Genomic DNA, 16,719 nt, shown 5'->3' with positions numbered 1-16,719 from the left:
ACTGTGGCTCTCACCGTCCCTGTACGAGCTTCTTGTGGGTGGCTTGGATCCAATTATTTTGAGAACAAACTGAATTTTGCACATTCCCGAATTTAATCGCTCCATCATCGGCTGCCGTGCTTTTGGCTGCCGTGCTTTCAGCTGCCTGGGCCCTAAGCTCTCTAAATCTCATCGTAAACCTCTTCACCTCATCATTCCCTATCTCCGAAACCTCCTCCAACCCTCAGAGAATTCAGCGCTCTACCAATTCTGCCCTGTATTCCATCCCCCTATTCTCTCAACCCCACCATTGGCGGCCGTGCCTTCAGCTGCCTCGGCTCTAAGATCTGGAACTCCCTGCCTAAACCTCTCCGCCTCTCAACCTCTCTTTCCTCCTTTTAAGATGCTCCTTAAAACACCTCTTCGACCAAGCTTTTGGTCACCTGTCCTGCTATCTCCTTCTGTAAAAAATGTTTTTATTGATAACGCTCCGGTGAAGCACCTTGGGACATTTTGCTATGTTAAAGGCACTGTATACATAAGAACATAAGAAATAGGAGTCGGCCATTTGGCCCCTCATGCCTTCTCCACCATTTAATAAGATCATGGCTGATCTGATCATGGACTCAGTTCCACTTCCCTGCCCGCTCCCCATAATCCTTTATTTCCTTATTGCTCAAAAATCTGTTTATCTCCGCCTTAAATATATTCAATGACCCAGCCTCCACAGCTCTCTGAGGCAGAGAATTCCACAGATTTACAACCCTCTGAGAGAAGAAATTCTTCCTCATCTCAGTTTTAAATGGGCGACCCCTTATTCTGAGACTATGCCCCCTAGTTCTAGATTCCCCTATGAGTGGAAATATCCTCTCTGCATCCACCTTGTCTACCGCCTTCATTATCTTATACGTTTCGATAAGATCACCTCTCATTCTTCTGAACTCCAATGAGTATAGGCTCAACCTACTCAATCTATCTTCATAAGTCAACCCCCTCATCTCTACAATCAACCTAGTGAACCTTCTCTGAACAACCTCCAATGCAAGTATATCCTCCCTTAAATACAGAGACGAAAACTGTATGCGGTACTCTAGGAGTGACCTCACCAATACCCTATACAGTTGTAGCAGGCTTTCTCTGCTTTTATACTCTATTCCCCTTGCAAAAAAGGCCAATGTTCCATTTGTCTTCCTGATCACTTGCTGTGCCTGCATACTAACTTTTTGTGTTTCATGCACAATGACCCCCAGGTCCCTCTGTACTGCAGCACTTGCAATTTTTCTCATTTAAATTATAATTTGCTTTTCTATTTTTTCTGCCAATGTGGGCAACCTCACATTTTCCCACATTATACTTCATCTGCCAAATTTTTGCCCACTCACTTAGCCTGTCTATATCCCTTTGCAGATTTTTTGTGTCCTCACAATTTGCTTTCACACCCATCTTTGTATTATCAGTGAACTTGGATACATTATACTCGGTCCCTTCATCCAAGTCATTATTATAGATTGTAAATAGTTAAGGCCCCAAAACCGATCCCTGTAGCTAGTGGGGTGCTAGTTACTGTTTGCCAACCGACTCACTGTTTTTTGTTCGTCAGCCAATCCTCTATCCATGCTAATATATTACCCCCAACCCCGTGAACTTTTATTTTGTGTAGTAACCTTTTATGTGGCTCCTTATCAAATGCCTTCTGGAAATCCAAATACACCACATCCACTGGTTCCCCCTTAACCTCCCTGCTCGTTATATCCTCAAAGAGCTTCAGCAAATTTGTCAAATGTGATTTCCCTTTCATAAAACCATGCTGGCTCTGCTTGATTGAATTATGCTTTTCCAAATGTCCTGCTACTGCTTCCTTGATAATGGACTCCAGCATTTTCCCAACGACAGATGTTAAGCGAACTGGTCTACAATTTCCTGCTTTTTGTCTGCCGCCTTTTTTAAATAGGAGCATTACATTTGCCGCCCCAAAATCCAGGGAATTTTGGTAGATTACAACCAATGCATCCGCTATCTCAGCAGCCACTTCTTTTAAGATCCTAGGATGTAAGCCATCAGCTCCAGGGGATTTGTCTGCCTTTAGTTCCATTATTTTACCGAGTACTACTTCTTTAGTGATGGTGATTGTATTAAGTTCCTCCCTCCCTGTAGCCCCTTGATTATCCACTAATGGGATGCATTTTAGTGTCTTCTACCGTGAAGACCGATACAAAATATTTGTTCAATGTCTCTGCCATTTCTCTGTTCCCCATTATTAATTCCCCAGTCTCATCCTCTAGGGGACCAACATTTACTTTAGCCACTCTTTTCCTTTTTATGTACCTGTAGAAACTCTTATATCTGTTTTTTATATTTTGTGCTAGTTTACTTTCATAATCTGTCTGCCCTCTCTATTATTTTTTTAGTCGTTCTTTGCTGGTTTTATAAAAGTTTCCCAATCCTCTGGACTTCCACTAGTTTTGGCCACATTGTATGCCATTGTTTTCAATTTGATACCTTCCCTTATTTCCTTAGTTAGCCATGGATGGTTATCCCTTCTTTTACAGTCTTTCCTTCTTTCCTTGGGATATATTTTTGTTGCGAGTTATGAAATATCTCCTTAAATGTCTGCTACTGCTCATCATACTTTAATCTATTTTCCCAGTCCACTTTAGCCAACTCTGCCCTCATACCTTTGTAGTCTCCTTTATTTAAGCTTTGAGATTCAACTTTCTCACCCTCCAATTGAATTTGAAATTCAACCATGTTATTTATGGTCACTCATTCCTGGAGGATCCTTTACTACGAGATTGTTTATTAATTCTGTCTCATTACACAGTACCTGATCTAAGCTAGCTGCTCACTGGTTGGTTCCGCAATATACTATTCAAGGTAACTATCTTGGATACACTGTATGAACTCTTCCTCAAGGCTACCCTGGCCAATTTGCTTTGTCCAATCAATATGAAGATTAAAATCGTCCATGACATTTACTGTTCCTTTTTTACAAGCCTCCATTATTTCTTGATTTATACTCCGCCCAGCAGTGCAAGTTGTTTTCGAATTTCGCATTATGGAAACAGACTCATTTTAGCCTCTTTTTATCCTTTGGGCATTTCAGAATCTCGCGGTTGAATATTTGTTAGGATTTTAGCCTTGCTTAATGTTCGTTCCTGGGAGTGCCTCTCTTATGCCTCCCCACAATGACCAGATCTCATTATCGGTGACTCACTGCTCCTATCCATTTCTGAGTCCAGGACACACCCTAATGAGGTGACTTCAATACATGGGTTTTCAAACTGAACTCTTAAGGCTGCATGATTGTAATGTATTTGCTTCATGGGATTTTTGCTTAAGAATTCATAGCAACACATTGCTATTAAGAACTACATGGTTTATTAACAATGATTTGACAATCACAGTACACATTACCAGTTCATCCACTTGGCTCATAACTATATAACTCATCTTGGATGACCTAGACCCACATGACTGGGGTTTTATTGCATCTTATGAACATCACGTGACTGGCTAAGTTACTCACAATGCAACAGCTCTACAACTATTTTTTTTTCCCTGTGAGCATACTCACAGGTGCATACATTACAATGAGAGAATCCAAGGTGGTTTTCTGGAGTATATACTTCCTGTCTTGCAGCACAATGTTTCTGACATCTACCTGAATGAAACGGCAATGGTGGAATTAATTTAATTTGTGTTACTGACGCTCTCTACCACAAGATAACACATGGCTCCCTGGAGGAGGTAGAGATCCTGAGAGTGTCTCATTAATTGTAGGAGCCTGGGGAGCAAGCCAATAATTGTAGGGGTATTGGGAGTGTGTCAGTAATTGTAGGGGTTTGGGGGTGTGTCAGTAATTTTAGCTGTGTTGGGAGTGTGTCTGTAATTGTAGGGGTATTGGGAGTGTGTCAGTAATTGTAGGGGTATTGGGGATGTGTCAGTAATTTTAGTTGTGTTGGGAGTGTGTCAGTAATTTTAGGGGTAATGCGAATGTGTCAGTATTTTCAGGAGCTCCCCGGACATGCTCCAGTGTTTGCAGGGCGTTCTCAGGAGTGGGCCAGTATTGTCAGGGGTCCCCTGGGAATGCTCCATTATTGTCAGGGGATCTTCAGGAATGCTCCAATATTTTGCAGGGGGTTCCTAGGAGTGGACAGACAGTGGCCCCCACCATCACAGAAAGTTTTGAGACTGTTGTATTGGTCTTTAGTTCTATACAACCTTTGCTGGTGACTTTATTACCTGAGAAAAAAATGCATAATTGCCTGTGACCTAGGAGTGGAATGAATGTAAAGAGAGCTCCCACTGGGATGGCTACAGGTTTTAGAGCGTTGTGTGGAACTCTTGGCCTGTAAATGTGGCATTTGCTGCTCACTAAGGTTCAGTTGACAATGCTCCATTTGTATTTGTGCTTCATGAACTTTGAGTTCAAATCCAGAGGGGTCGAGTTGATGATAACTGGAAACAGTTTCTCTTTGACTGAACTCTGCCGGGTGAACTGCCTGGGGTTAATTGTTACAGAGGGGATTAACCAGCGTACGTGTGCTCGGATTGAATTTCCGAGCCATGGCAGAGCTGCAGGAAGTTTAAATGCTAGCCTGATCTGAACCTCCTGCCTGGCTGCCTTGGGCCTCACTGAAGGTTAGAGCGGGTTTGCTTTCACTGCCTGTCCCCTAGTCCAACTTCAGATACAGTTTGTACTAATTAATCACAGGAGGGCAAGAGGTTCAGATGAAGACTATCCTTTGGCCTCTGAGCTCATTGGAAGGCAAAGCTGGTGTTGATTTTGGATTGTGGGAGTCCAGAGCAAGGGGGCATAATATGAATTAGAACTCGGCCCTTCAGGAGTGAAATCAGGAAACACTTTGGCGCACAAAGGGTCGTGGAAATCTGGAAAACTCTCCTCCAATTGCCGGGGGATGATCGGCGCTTTCAAGACTGAGATAGATAGAATTTTGTTAGGTAAGGATATCAAGAGATATGGAGCAAAGGTGGGAAAATAGAGTTGCAATACAGATGAACCATGATCTAATGAAATGGTGGAACAGGTTCGAGGGGCTGAATAGCCTCCTCCCTCTTGGCACAGTCGATGAGATCCTAAAATATAACACCTTTCACTACCTCAGGATGTCCCAAAGCACTTCACAACCAATGAAGTACTTTTGAAGTGTAGTCACTGTTGTAATGTCGGAAACACGGCAGCCAAATTTGCGCACAGCAAGCTCCCACAAATAGCAATCTCATAATCACCAGATAATGTGTTTTAGTGACATTTGGTTGAGGGATAAATATTCACCAGGACATCAAGAAGAACTCCACTGCTCTACTTCAAAAGAGTGCCGTGGGGATCTTTTACGTACACCTGAAAGGGCAGACAAGGCCTCGGCTTAAAGTCTCATCCAAAAGATAGCACATCCGACAGGGCAGCACTCCCTTAGTACTGCATTGGAGTGTCAGCCTAGATTATATGTTCACGTCTCTGGAGTGGGGCTTCAACCAATAGCCTTCTGACTCAGAGGCAAGAGTGCTACCTACTGACCCAAACTGACATCTCTTGGTATAAGGTGGTGGGGATCCTTCCTTTGTGTACAGGCCGGTTGAAGCTTTTTGGTTTTACACTATAGAGTTTCAATGGGTATTAACTCTCCCATGCCACCGCACTGCAGTGTGGGGGTTCCATCTTCTGAGTGCAGCCAATTTAAGCGACAGAATCTGTACTGAGGTGGACACGAGTTTTGCGGAATGGGTCGCTTAAATGATTGAGTAATGGGTCGCTTAAATGATTGAATAAATCATAGAATGATGCATCACAAAAGGTGGCTATAATGTATGCAACTGTGAGGATGCTCACAGGTTTGTAGAACTGTTGAAGGGGGTCGTTCAGCCCTGTCTCTCTCCTGCGGGTACGTCCGAGCCAGGGTGTCCCTGGAGATGGAGCATGCGGTGTCCACGAGAGGTGGGCGCCGGAGGGACTGGAATGCATCATCGCTCCCGGCAATCAAATTTTAATTTGACCGTTAAAAGTTTAAAGTTTCATTTGTTTAAATTGTTGGTTTTAATGCCCCTTTAATAAGGGGGCATTTGATTTACATTTGATTTACAGGTGCAACTAAAATAGTTGTAGACCTGTTGAGTTGTGAGTGGCTTAGCCAGTCGTATGATGTTCACAAGACTCAATAAAGCCCAGTCAGTTGGGTTTAAAGGATCTACGATGAGGTATGCAGTTGTGAGCCTAGTGGATGAACTGGTAATGTGTAGTGTGATTGTTAAACCTTTGCTATTAAGACCTAGTTGGTTTATTAACAATGTGTTGCTATCAATTCTTAAGCCAAGAACCCATGAAGCAAATACATTACAGTGGCCATTTGGGCCATCGAAACGCAAAGAACATTGTGAGTGTTGTTTACAGGATTACAGTGCGACACCTTCGGAAATATATGCGCATCCAAGACATTGCGTGTGAGGTTTTAACAAGCTTGATTAGTTAGTTTTTGTTTTATATTCAGGGCAATCATCGTGCAGCTGTGAATAATGAAACCTGCCAGGAGCGACTGACACGGCTGGAGAGTGACAGGGAGTGCCTGGTTCTACAGGTGAGTACTCTCTCAGCCATATCTTATGCATAAGTGTCCAAATCCACATCATCCCAAAGTCATGAAGACAGCATTACCTCGGATATACAGCACAGAAACAGGCCATTCAGCCCAACCAGTCCATGCCGCATTTATGCTCCACTCGAACCTCCTCCCGTCTTTCCTCCTCTAAATCTATCAGCATAACCCTCTATTCCCTTCTCTCTCATGTGCTTGTCTAGTCTCCTATTAAATGCATTTATACTATTCGCTTCAACCATTCCCTGTGGTAGCGAGTTCCACATTCTCACCACTCCCTGCGTAAAAAGGTTTATTCTGAATTCCCTATTGGATTTCTTGGTGACTATCTTATATTGATGGCCTCTCATGTTACTCTTCCCCACAAGTGGAAACATTCTCTCTGTATCTACTCTATCAAAACCTTTCATAATTTTAAAGACCTTTATTAGGTCGGCCCGCAGCCGCCTTTTTTCAAGAGAAAAGGGACCCAGCCTGTTCGTCCTTTTGTGATAGGTGTACCCTCGCATTTCTGGTATCATCCTTGTAAACATCACGTAGTTTGGGCAAATGGAACTTTGGCCGAAGTTCAAATGGAACAAAGGCGGCTGGTTGGGGTTATGGTGCAGATCAGCCATGATCCAATAGTATGGTGGAACTGGCTCATTGAGCTGAATGGCCACCTCCTGTTCCTGTGTTGCTATGAGGCTGTGGTACGACGTTGTGTACCAAGCATATGTTTTTCACCTTCATTGATTTTAGGTTCGTAAGAACATAAGAATTAGGAGCAGGAGTAGACCATTCGGCCCCTGAGGCCTGCTCCGCCATTCAATAAGGTCATGGCTGATCTTTGACCTCAACTCCACCTTCCTGCCTGATCGTCCGATCCATTGATTCCCCTGGAGTCCAAAACCTTTCGATCTCCATCTTGAATATACTTTAAGACTCAGCATCCAAAACCCTCTGGGGTGGAGAATTCCAAAGATTCATCACCCTCTGAGTGAAGAAGTTTCTCCTCATCTAGTCCTAAATGGTCGACCTCTTATCCTGAGATTGTGACCCCTGGTTCTCGACTCTCCAGCCCGGGGAAACATCCTCCCTGCATCTACCCTGTCAAGCCCTCTAAGAATTTGCTACATTTCAGTGAGTTCCCCACTCATTCTTCTAAATGTAAATAGTATATATGGCACAGAAACAGGCCATTCGGCCCAACCAGTCCATGCTGGTGTTTAAGCTCCACTTGAGCCTCCTCCCATCTTTCCTCATCTAAATCTATTAGAATGACCCCGTATTCCCTTCTCCCTCATATACTTATCGATCCTTCCCTTAAATGCATCTATACTTCAGGGAGTATAGGTCCATTCTACTCAACAGTCGAAAAGTACTTTATTGGCTGTAAAGCACTTTGGGACGTCCTGAGGTTGTGAATGGCGCTGTATAAATGCAAGTCTTTCTTTCTCTGACTCTCCCAATACCAAAGACTAGGTGTGATCAATTAGTACATTTTGTTCAAAAGAAAAAGGCTGTGCTGTGACCTTTAACACTGTTGTATGGTGTGCTGCTGGGGGACTGCCAGCAGATCAAGGTGTTAATATTTGCTGTTAACTTGCATTCCTGCCTCAAGTTATGGCTTGTTTGGCTCTGAGTCAGACCCAAAGTGAACCTTATCAGCGGATCGGGCTCAAACCTCGGCACTGCCCCGTTCCACATTCCTGTACAGGGTTACGAAAAGACTCTTGTGATAGGCACAGATCCCTACAAACGAGCGAGACGTAAGTTAATAGGTCCAATTGTAGAACCGTGCAATTCCACTTCCTCATCTACTCTTGAGCCAGTCTGCAGATGTTCAAAAAGTAATTACTCGTCAGCGAGATTCGTGGCTGCCTTAAAGTTACAGCCTGGAAAACAGGATGACATTTCTGTTCCGTGTTGTTTAGGAAGGGGTTTGTTTCCTGATTTAGTCGCGGTAAAGTTGAGGTCCGTTTATTTTGTCGTGTATGGTGTGTGAACCTTTCTTTCTGCGCTCTCTGTGTTGACAGGTGAGCGTTCTGACAGATCAGGTGGAGGCCCAAGGGGAGAAGATCCGAGACCTGGAAGCTTGTCTGGAGGAACATCAGCTGAAACTCAACTCCACCGAAGAGATGCTGCAGCAGGCAAGTGGTTCTTGCGCGGGGAGGGGAATCAGACGGTCTACAGTCAGTGCACAGGGAGAGGATCAAACGGCCTACAGTCAGTGCACAGGGAGAGGATCAAATGGTCTACAGTCAGTGCACGGGGAGGGGGAGGGGAATCAGACGGTCTACAGTCAGTGCACAGGGAGAGGGAGAGGATCAAACGGCCTACAGTCAGTGTACAGGGAGAGGATCAAATGGTCTACAGTCAGTGCACGGGGAGGGGGAGGGGAATCAGATGGTCTACAGTCAGTGCACGGGGAGGGGGAGGGGAATCAGATGGTCTACAGTCAGTGCACAGGGAGAGGATCAAATGGTCTACAGTCAGTGCACAGGGAGAGGATCAAATGGTCTACAGTCAGTGCACAGGGAGAGGATCAAACGGCCTACAGTCAGTGCACAGGGAGAGGATCAAATGGTCTACAGTCAGTGCACAGGGAGAGGATCAAACGGCCTACAGTCAGTGCACAGGGAGAGGATCAAACGGTCTACAGTCAGTGCACAGGGAGAGGGAGAGGATCAAACGGCCTACAGTCAGTGCACAGGGAGAGGATCAAATGGTCTACAGTCAGTGCACGGGGAGGGGGAGGGGATCAGACGGTCTACAGTCAGTGCGCGGGGAGGGGAATCAGACGGTCTACAGTCAGTGAACGGGGAGGGGGAGGGGATCAGACAGTCTACAGTCAGTGAACGGGGAGGGGGAGGGGATCAGACAGTCTACAGTCAGTGCACGGGGAGGGGGAGGGGATCAGACAGTCTACAGTCAGTGAACGGGGAGGGGGAGGGGATCAGACAGTCTACAGTCAGTGCACGGGGAGGGGGAGGGGATCAGACAGTCTACAGTCAGTGAACGGGGAGGGGGAGGGGATCAGACAGTCTACAGTCAGTGCACGGGGAGGGGGAGGGGATCAGACAGTCTACAGTCAGTAGAGGGGGAGGGGATCAGACAGTCTACAGTCAGTGCACAGGGAGGGGGAGGGGATCAGACGGTCTACAGTCAGTGATAGGGGAGGGGGAGAGGATCAGACGGTCTACAGTCAGTGCACGGGGAGGGGGAGGGGATCAAACGGTCTACAGTCAGTGCACGGGGAGCGGGAGGGGGATCAGACGGTGGGCAGTCAGTACACAGAGTGGGGGAGGGGATAAGACGGTGGGCAGTCAGTGCACGGGGAGGGGGAGGGGTCAGACAGTGCACGTTGGCAGTACAATTTGCTCTTTCATTCAAAGTTATTTCATTTGAGCTCTGTTCAGCCAAATTGTATTTTTCCAAAGCACAATATACATCCGGGTGCTGTTTAATTTCCAGTCCTTAATTTGCATTATTGAGTTATTTGCATTATCCAAAGCATTGGAAGGTTTTATAGAGTAGGCTTGCATTTCCTCGTATATAGAAGATTTATACACAAGATATAGTGGTTGATCTAATTGAGGTGTTTGTAAGATGATCAGTGGAGTTGATAGGGTCGGGGACATGGGAATTTATAACGTATTGAGAGATTCTATCATACTCTCTCTCTTCGTTAGTTCCTGGAATTGAGGATGACTTACAAGCACAGAATGAAGGCTTTAAAATGGGGACTGGGTTATTTCTGTGTGTCCTTGGTCCAATTATCTGCCACCCTCTAACTCCTCTTCTCAGCCATGGCTCAGTGGGTAGCACTCTTGCTTCTGCATCAGAAGGTTGTGGGTTCAAGTCCCATGCAAGAGGCTTGAACACAAATCTAGGCTAACACTCTACTGAGTACTGAGTAACACTGTACTGAAGGAGTGCTGCACTGTCGGAGGTTCCATCTTTCAGATGAGAGGTTGAGTGATCTTGGCTACGTGGAGGCTAATGCAGATGGTGAGGCCACCTTTGAAGTGAAGGATAAAATGCTCCATCTATTGAGGGAAGGATCTATTATTGGACGTACACGTGTGATTCATGAGTATGAAGATGACTTGGGCCAAGGTGGAAATGAGGAGAGCTCTCGAACAGGAAATGCTGGCGGACGTTTGGCCTGTGGTGTGATTGCAATTGCTAAAGAATGAAATGACTATATCTGTGGGGTGGAGAATTGCCATTGAGAATTGAGAATTGGCTGCTCGCTCAGCTGGATGTAAAAAATCCCCTGGCACCATTTAGAAGAGCAGGGGGAAAAGTCCAAAATAAGGGGGCATAATCTTAAAATTAGAGCCAGGCCATTCAGGGGTGATGTCAGGAAGCTTTTCTTCACACACAGGGTGGTGAGAATCTGGAATTCGTTGCTCCAAAAAGCTGTTGAGGCTGGAGGGAAATTGATAATTTCAAAACTGAGACTTTTGTTGGGTAAGGGTATTAAAGGTTACAGTACTGAGATGGGTAGATGGAATTAAGGCACAGATCAGCCATGATCTAATCAAATGGCGGAAGAAGCTCGAAGGGCCAAATGGCCGCCTCCTGTTCCTACGCAAAAAAGACTTTTAATTAAGAGGAGTATAACTAAGTTCCCGCAGTAACGCTCTGGGGTGGAGGTAATTTGGCTGACGGGTGCATGTTTCTTGCTTGCTTGCAATGCCTTCAGAAAGTGTTGGTTTAACTGGAGCTGACGGTGTGCTAAAATGCAGCTCTGTGCGCCAGGGGCTAATAAATCTTTTCTTCCTGAAGATTCGGTCTCTTTTTTTAATATAAATTAAATGGAAGTTGCTTTACCCACAGAGGAACTTTGCTAATCTGCTCCACTGGCTTGGTGAACAACACAACTGGTTTTCTAAAAAAAGAAACCATTAACGAGGCTTTAGTTCAGCAGAAATATACAGCTTCTCAACGTTTGGGGGAAATATTTTTGTAGAGAAATTGGCAGTTAAACCATACTGGGAGGAGCAGCAGACAAGGCAGAACATTGTGGTTTAAATATCACTCTTTCGCTGGTATGTTTTTTTTACAAAGTGCATGTTTGATATGAATAGGGATATATTTATATAGTACCATTCACATCCTCAGAACCTCACACAGCGTTTCAAGGCCATTTAATTATTTTGGAGCGTGGTCACTGTTGTAATGTAGGTGATGCGGCAGCCAATGTGCGCACAGCAAGATCCCACAAAGAGCAATGAGATGAACGCCCAGTGTATCTGGATTTTCTTTTTGTTGCTGGTTTTGGTTGAGAGATAAATGTTGGCCAGGACACTGGAGAGAATTTCCCATCTCTTTGAAAAGAAAAAATGACTTGCATTTCTACAGCTCCTTTCACAACCTCAGGATGTCCCAAGCGCTTTACGGCCAATTAAACTTTTTGAAGTGTAGTTACTGTTGTAATGTGGGGAACGCGGCAGCCAATTTGCATACAGCAAGCTCCCACAAACAGCAATGAGATAATGACCAGATCATCTGCTTTTACTGAATTTGGTTGCGGGATAAATATCGGTCCAGAGAGAACTCCCCTGTTCTTCTTTGAAATAGTGGCTGTGGGATCTTTTACATCCACCTGAGAGGGCCGACTGGGCCTCGGTTTAATGTCTCACCCAAAAGACAACACCTCCGACAGTGCTGCGCTCTCTCAGTACTGCACTGGGAGCGTCACCCTAGGTTATGAACCCACAACCTTCTGACTTGGAGGCGAGAGTGCTACCCACTGAGCCACAACAGGAATAAATCTGTTGCATCCAGGCGGAGTGGGGGGATTCGGTTTAACATGTCATCCGAATGACGCTACCACCAACAGTGCAGCACTCCCTCAGTAATGCACTGGAGGTATCAGTCATGTTTATGGTCTTAAGTTTGGGTGTGGGACTTGATCTCACAACCGTCTGACTTAGAGGTGAGAGTGCTGAGCCACAATAATTCTTTCCTTGCAAAATATACCTTAATAAACTATAAAAATTGTTTGGACTTGTTATGGAAAATATTTATCCATTGTTTCCCCTCCCCCACCATGGGCTCCACCCCTCGGGCACTGCTGATGCAGCACGGTGTTGCTAAGCTCATGTTTGTGGTGTTGATCCGGCAGTACAGCCTCCAGCTGCTAATTCATTCATTCATAACCAGTCCCTCGAAATCGAGGAAGACTTGCTTCCACTCTAAAAGTGAGTTCTTAGGTGATTGAACAGTCCAATACGAGAATTACAGTCTCTGTCACAGGTGGGACAGACAGTGGTTGAAGGAAAGGGTGGATGGGGAGTCTGGTTTGCCGCACGTTCCTTCCGCTGCCTCCGCTTGTTTTCTGCATGCTCTCGGCGACGAGACTCGAGGTGCTCAACGCCCTCCCGGATGCTCTTCCTTAATTTTGGGCAGTCTTTGGCCAGGGATTCCCAGATGCTGGTGGGGATGTTGCACTTTATCAAGGAGGCTTTCAGGGTGTCCTTGAAACGTTTCCTCTGCCCACTTGGAGCTCGCATGCTGTGTAGAAGTTCCAAGTAGAGCGCTTGCTTTGGGAGTCTTGTGTCGGGCATGCGGACGATATGGCCCGCCCAACGGAGCTGGTCAAGTGTGGTCAGTGCTTCGATGTTGGTATGATTGAGAACACTGACGTTGGTGCGTCTATCGTACCAGGGGATTTGCAGTATCTTGCAGAGACATAGTTGCCGGTATTTCTACAGTGATTTGAGGTATCTACTGTATATGGTCCACGTCTCTGAGCCATACAGGTGGGCGGGTATCACTGCAGCCCTGTAGACCATAAACTTAATGCCAGATAATACCTTCCGATCAGCACCCAGGACTGGCAGGGATTGGGGGGCGGGGGGGGGGGATGGGAAGCTGTTCCGCGCGCTACACCGCTGCCGGCTCACCGATCCAGTGGCTGATGTCCGTCGTGGCAATGAGCAGGTCGAGTGGGTGCTAGAGTTCCCGGATCGTGGAAGGGAATGAGGGCCGGCCTTCCCGCTGGTGATAGCTCGAAAATGCACCTTGCTGCAAGTAGGTACGTGCGAAGTCAGCTACAATGCCACCTGTGGTCGAATGGCCTGACGAAAAGCATGATGACCTCACCATCAGGGAACGCACATGAACTTTGACACATGGGCAAAGTATCAGAGGGCATCTGTGAAATCAGTCGCTCGAAAGTCGTCAATGCCTTCAGCGAAGGAGAGGCAGGGAAGATTGGAGCGATGATGGCCTCTGACTTCCATAAATGAATGGCTTTTATTAACACTCACCAAGTACAGACAGACAGTCTCCATTTGGGTATGTTCAACAACAACAACATTAGCTTGCACTTATACAGCATCTTTAACATCATAAAACATCCCAAGGCGCTTCACGGGAGCAATTATCAAACAAAATGTGATACCGAGCCATAAAAGGAGATATTAGGAACAGGCGACTAAAAGCTTGGTCAAAGAGGTAGGTTTTAAAGAGGGTCTGAAAAGGAAGAGAGTGAGGGGAGAGGTTTAGGGAGAGAATTCCAGAGCCTGGGGCCCAGGCGGATGAAGGCACAGCCACCAATGGTGGGGTGAATGGAGTGGGGAGGATGTCCAAGAGGCTAGAATTGGAGGAGCGCAGAAATCTCAGGAGGGTTGTCGGGCTGGATAAGGCTGCACAGATAGGGAGTTACGCGCCTTGCTGCCTGGCTTAGGAGAAAAATTGCAAAGTGCTGCAGTACAGAGAGACCTTGGGGTCCTTGTGCATGAAACACAAAAAATGAGTATGCAGGTACAGCAAGTAATCAGGAAGGCAGATGGAATGTTGGCCTTTATTGCAAGAGGGATGGAGTATAAAAGCAGAAAAGTCCTACAACTGTACAGGGTATTGGTGAGGCCACACCTGGAGTACTGCATGGAGTTTTGTTCTCTGTATTTAAGCAAGGATATACTTTCATTGGAGACTGTTCAGAGAAGGTTCACTCGGTTAATTCCGGAGATGAGGGGGTTGACTTATGAAGAAAGGTTGAGTGGGTTGGTGCTATACACATTAGAGCTCAGAAGAATGAGAAGTAATCTTATCGAACCATACAAGATAATGAGGGGTCTCGACAAGGCGGATGCAGAGAGAATATTTCCACTCATAGAGGAAACTAAAACTACGGAACATAGTCTCAGAATAAAGGGCTGTCCAATTAAAACTGAGATGAGGAGGAATTTCTTCTCTCAGAGGGTTGTAAATCTGTGGAATTCTCTGCCCCTGAGAGCTGTGGAGGCTGGGTCATTGAATATATTTAAGGCGGAGATAGATAGATTTTTGAGCGATAAGGGAGTAAAGGGTTATGGGGAGCGGGCAGGGAAGTGGAGCTGAGTCCATGATCAGATCATCCATGATCTTGTTGAATGGTGGAGCAGGTTCGAGGGGTCAGATGGCTGGCTCCTGCTCTTATTTCTTATTTCTTATGTTCAGAAGAGCCAGTGAGACCACTTCACATCCACGCCCGCGTGGCGGTGCATTAAAGTATCCCAATGTCCATAGCGTGTCCTTGACGGTTTAAATATAACCCGGCCAGTCAGATCAAAGCTGTGTCTTGGCTGTAGGAAAGTCTGCTTTAACGACTGTTGGTATTGACTGGGATTAAAAGTCCCTTTCCATTGATCATCTCGCAGAGCAGAAATCAGCACACATCTAACGCTTCTGTGTGTAGAAAGTAAGTGAAAGGATCATTTGTACTTCCTGTTCCCATGGGGGCAGCTATGTATCAATAAACATTTCCTGCATGACACGTTCCATTTTTAAACTTGCTTTGCATTGTGCTGGTGGAGTGCACTGTCTCTCCTCAATGTGCAAGAAAGGAATTGCATTTATATACCTTTCATCACCTCAGGACGTCCCAAAGCGCTTCACAGCCAATGAAGTACTTTTGGAATGTAGTCACTGTTGTGATGTGGGAAACCCGGCAGCACAATTTGCGCACAGCAAGTTCCCACAAACAGCATTGTGGTGATGACCAGTGATGTTGGTTCAGAGATAAATATTGGCCCAGGACTTCCCTGCTCTTCTTCGAAATAGTTGAACCTGTGATCTTTTACATTCACGTAAGAGAGGCAGGTGGAGACTCAGTTTAACGTCTCATCTGACCGTGGAGCGCTCCCTTAGTACTGCCCCTCTGACAGTGCAGCACTCCCTTATTATTGCCCCTCCGACAGTGCGGCGCTCCCTCAGTATTGCTCCTCCGACAGTGTGGCGCTCCCACAGTACTGCCCCTCCGACAGTGCGGTGCTCCCTCAGTATTGCCCCTCCAACAGTGCAGCGCTCCCTCAAAACCACACTGATGTGATTATGGGCTCAAGTCTCTGGAGTGGGCATCGAACCCACAACCTTCTGACTCAGAGGCGAGTGCAATAACACCGAATCATGGCTGACACCTTAAGTATAAAATAAGCAAAAACAACACATGGAACAGTGAAAACGAATTATGTCAGAAAGCTGAGATTGGAGGAGACTGTTGTGAGATCACCAGTACTGAATAATTTCACATGACTTGAAGAAAATACAGTAATGAGGGTAGTTAATAAGCAGGGTATAAGAAGAGAAGTGTTTTTCAGGTCAATAAGTATTTTGAAGTGCAGTCAATGTTATAACATTGCAAAAGTGGCAGCCAATTTGCACACAGCAAGCTCCCACAAATAGCGATGGCCCAAAAATTGCAGTCAGAGGCTTCCCCAGGTGGTCCCGGAGGAACGTAGACTTGCGGTCCGAGGCCTCCATTCGCGGCCCAGCGTACAGGCTCTCACATCCCAGGAACGTAAGCGCACCCTGGGATCGCATGGGCCTGGACCACCAGTGACGATGGAGCATTCTCATTGATAATAATGGTGAGTTCCATGTGTACAAGCTCCCATTACTATCAATGGGAATACTCCCCCAAAACACAAACACAACACAATAAATAAAAATAACACCTCATATTTAAAATTAATTAAAATTAAATTTAATTAAATGCTTCAGACAAAATTAATTTTTTTGAATTTTTAAAAATGTTTTAGTAGGGGTAAAAATAAACTTGCCAAATGGACAGGGTTTTTAATATAGAAATTAGTGATAAAATGTAAATTTTCTAACTTTTCAAACTCTTGAGCTGGTAAAAGTAGGCTAT

General features: G+C 45.6%; 1 protein-coding gene across 2 annotated transcripts in view; it reads left to right on the top strand.

The window, feature by feature from the left end:
• Positions 1-16,719, top strand: part of ppfibp2b (PPFIA binding protein 2b) — a 290,466-nt gene that overhangs the window by 84,784 nt on the left and 188,963 nt on the right. For both annotated transcript variants that reach the window (XM_070899493.1, XM_070899494.1), the window contains 2 exons: positions 6,486-6,572; positions 8,609-8,722. In XM_070899493.1, the coding sequence (XP_070755594.1) occupies positions 6,486-6,572; positions 8,609-8,722 (201 nt within the window). The remainder of the gene's footprint in view (positions 1-6,485; positions 6,573-8,608; positions 8,723-16,719) is intronic.

Source organism: Pristiophorus japonicus, chromosome 14 (assembly GCF_044704955.1).
Source record: "Pristiophorus japonicus isolate sPriJap1 chromosome 14, sPriJap1.hap1, whole genome shotgun sequence".
Lineage (NCBI taxonomy): Eukaryota > Metazoa > Chordata > Chondrichthyes > Pristiophoridae > Pristiophorus > Pristiophorus japonicus.
The sequence above is the reverse complement of the archived record's forward strand: the minus strand, read 5'-3'. Positions and strand labels throughout refer to the sequence as shown.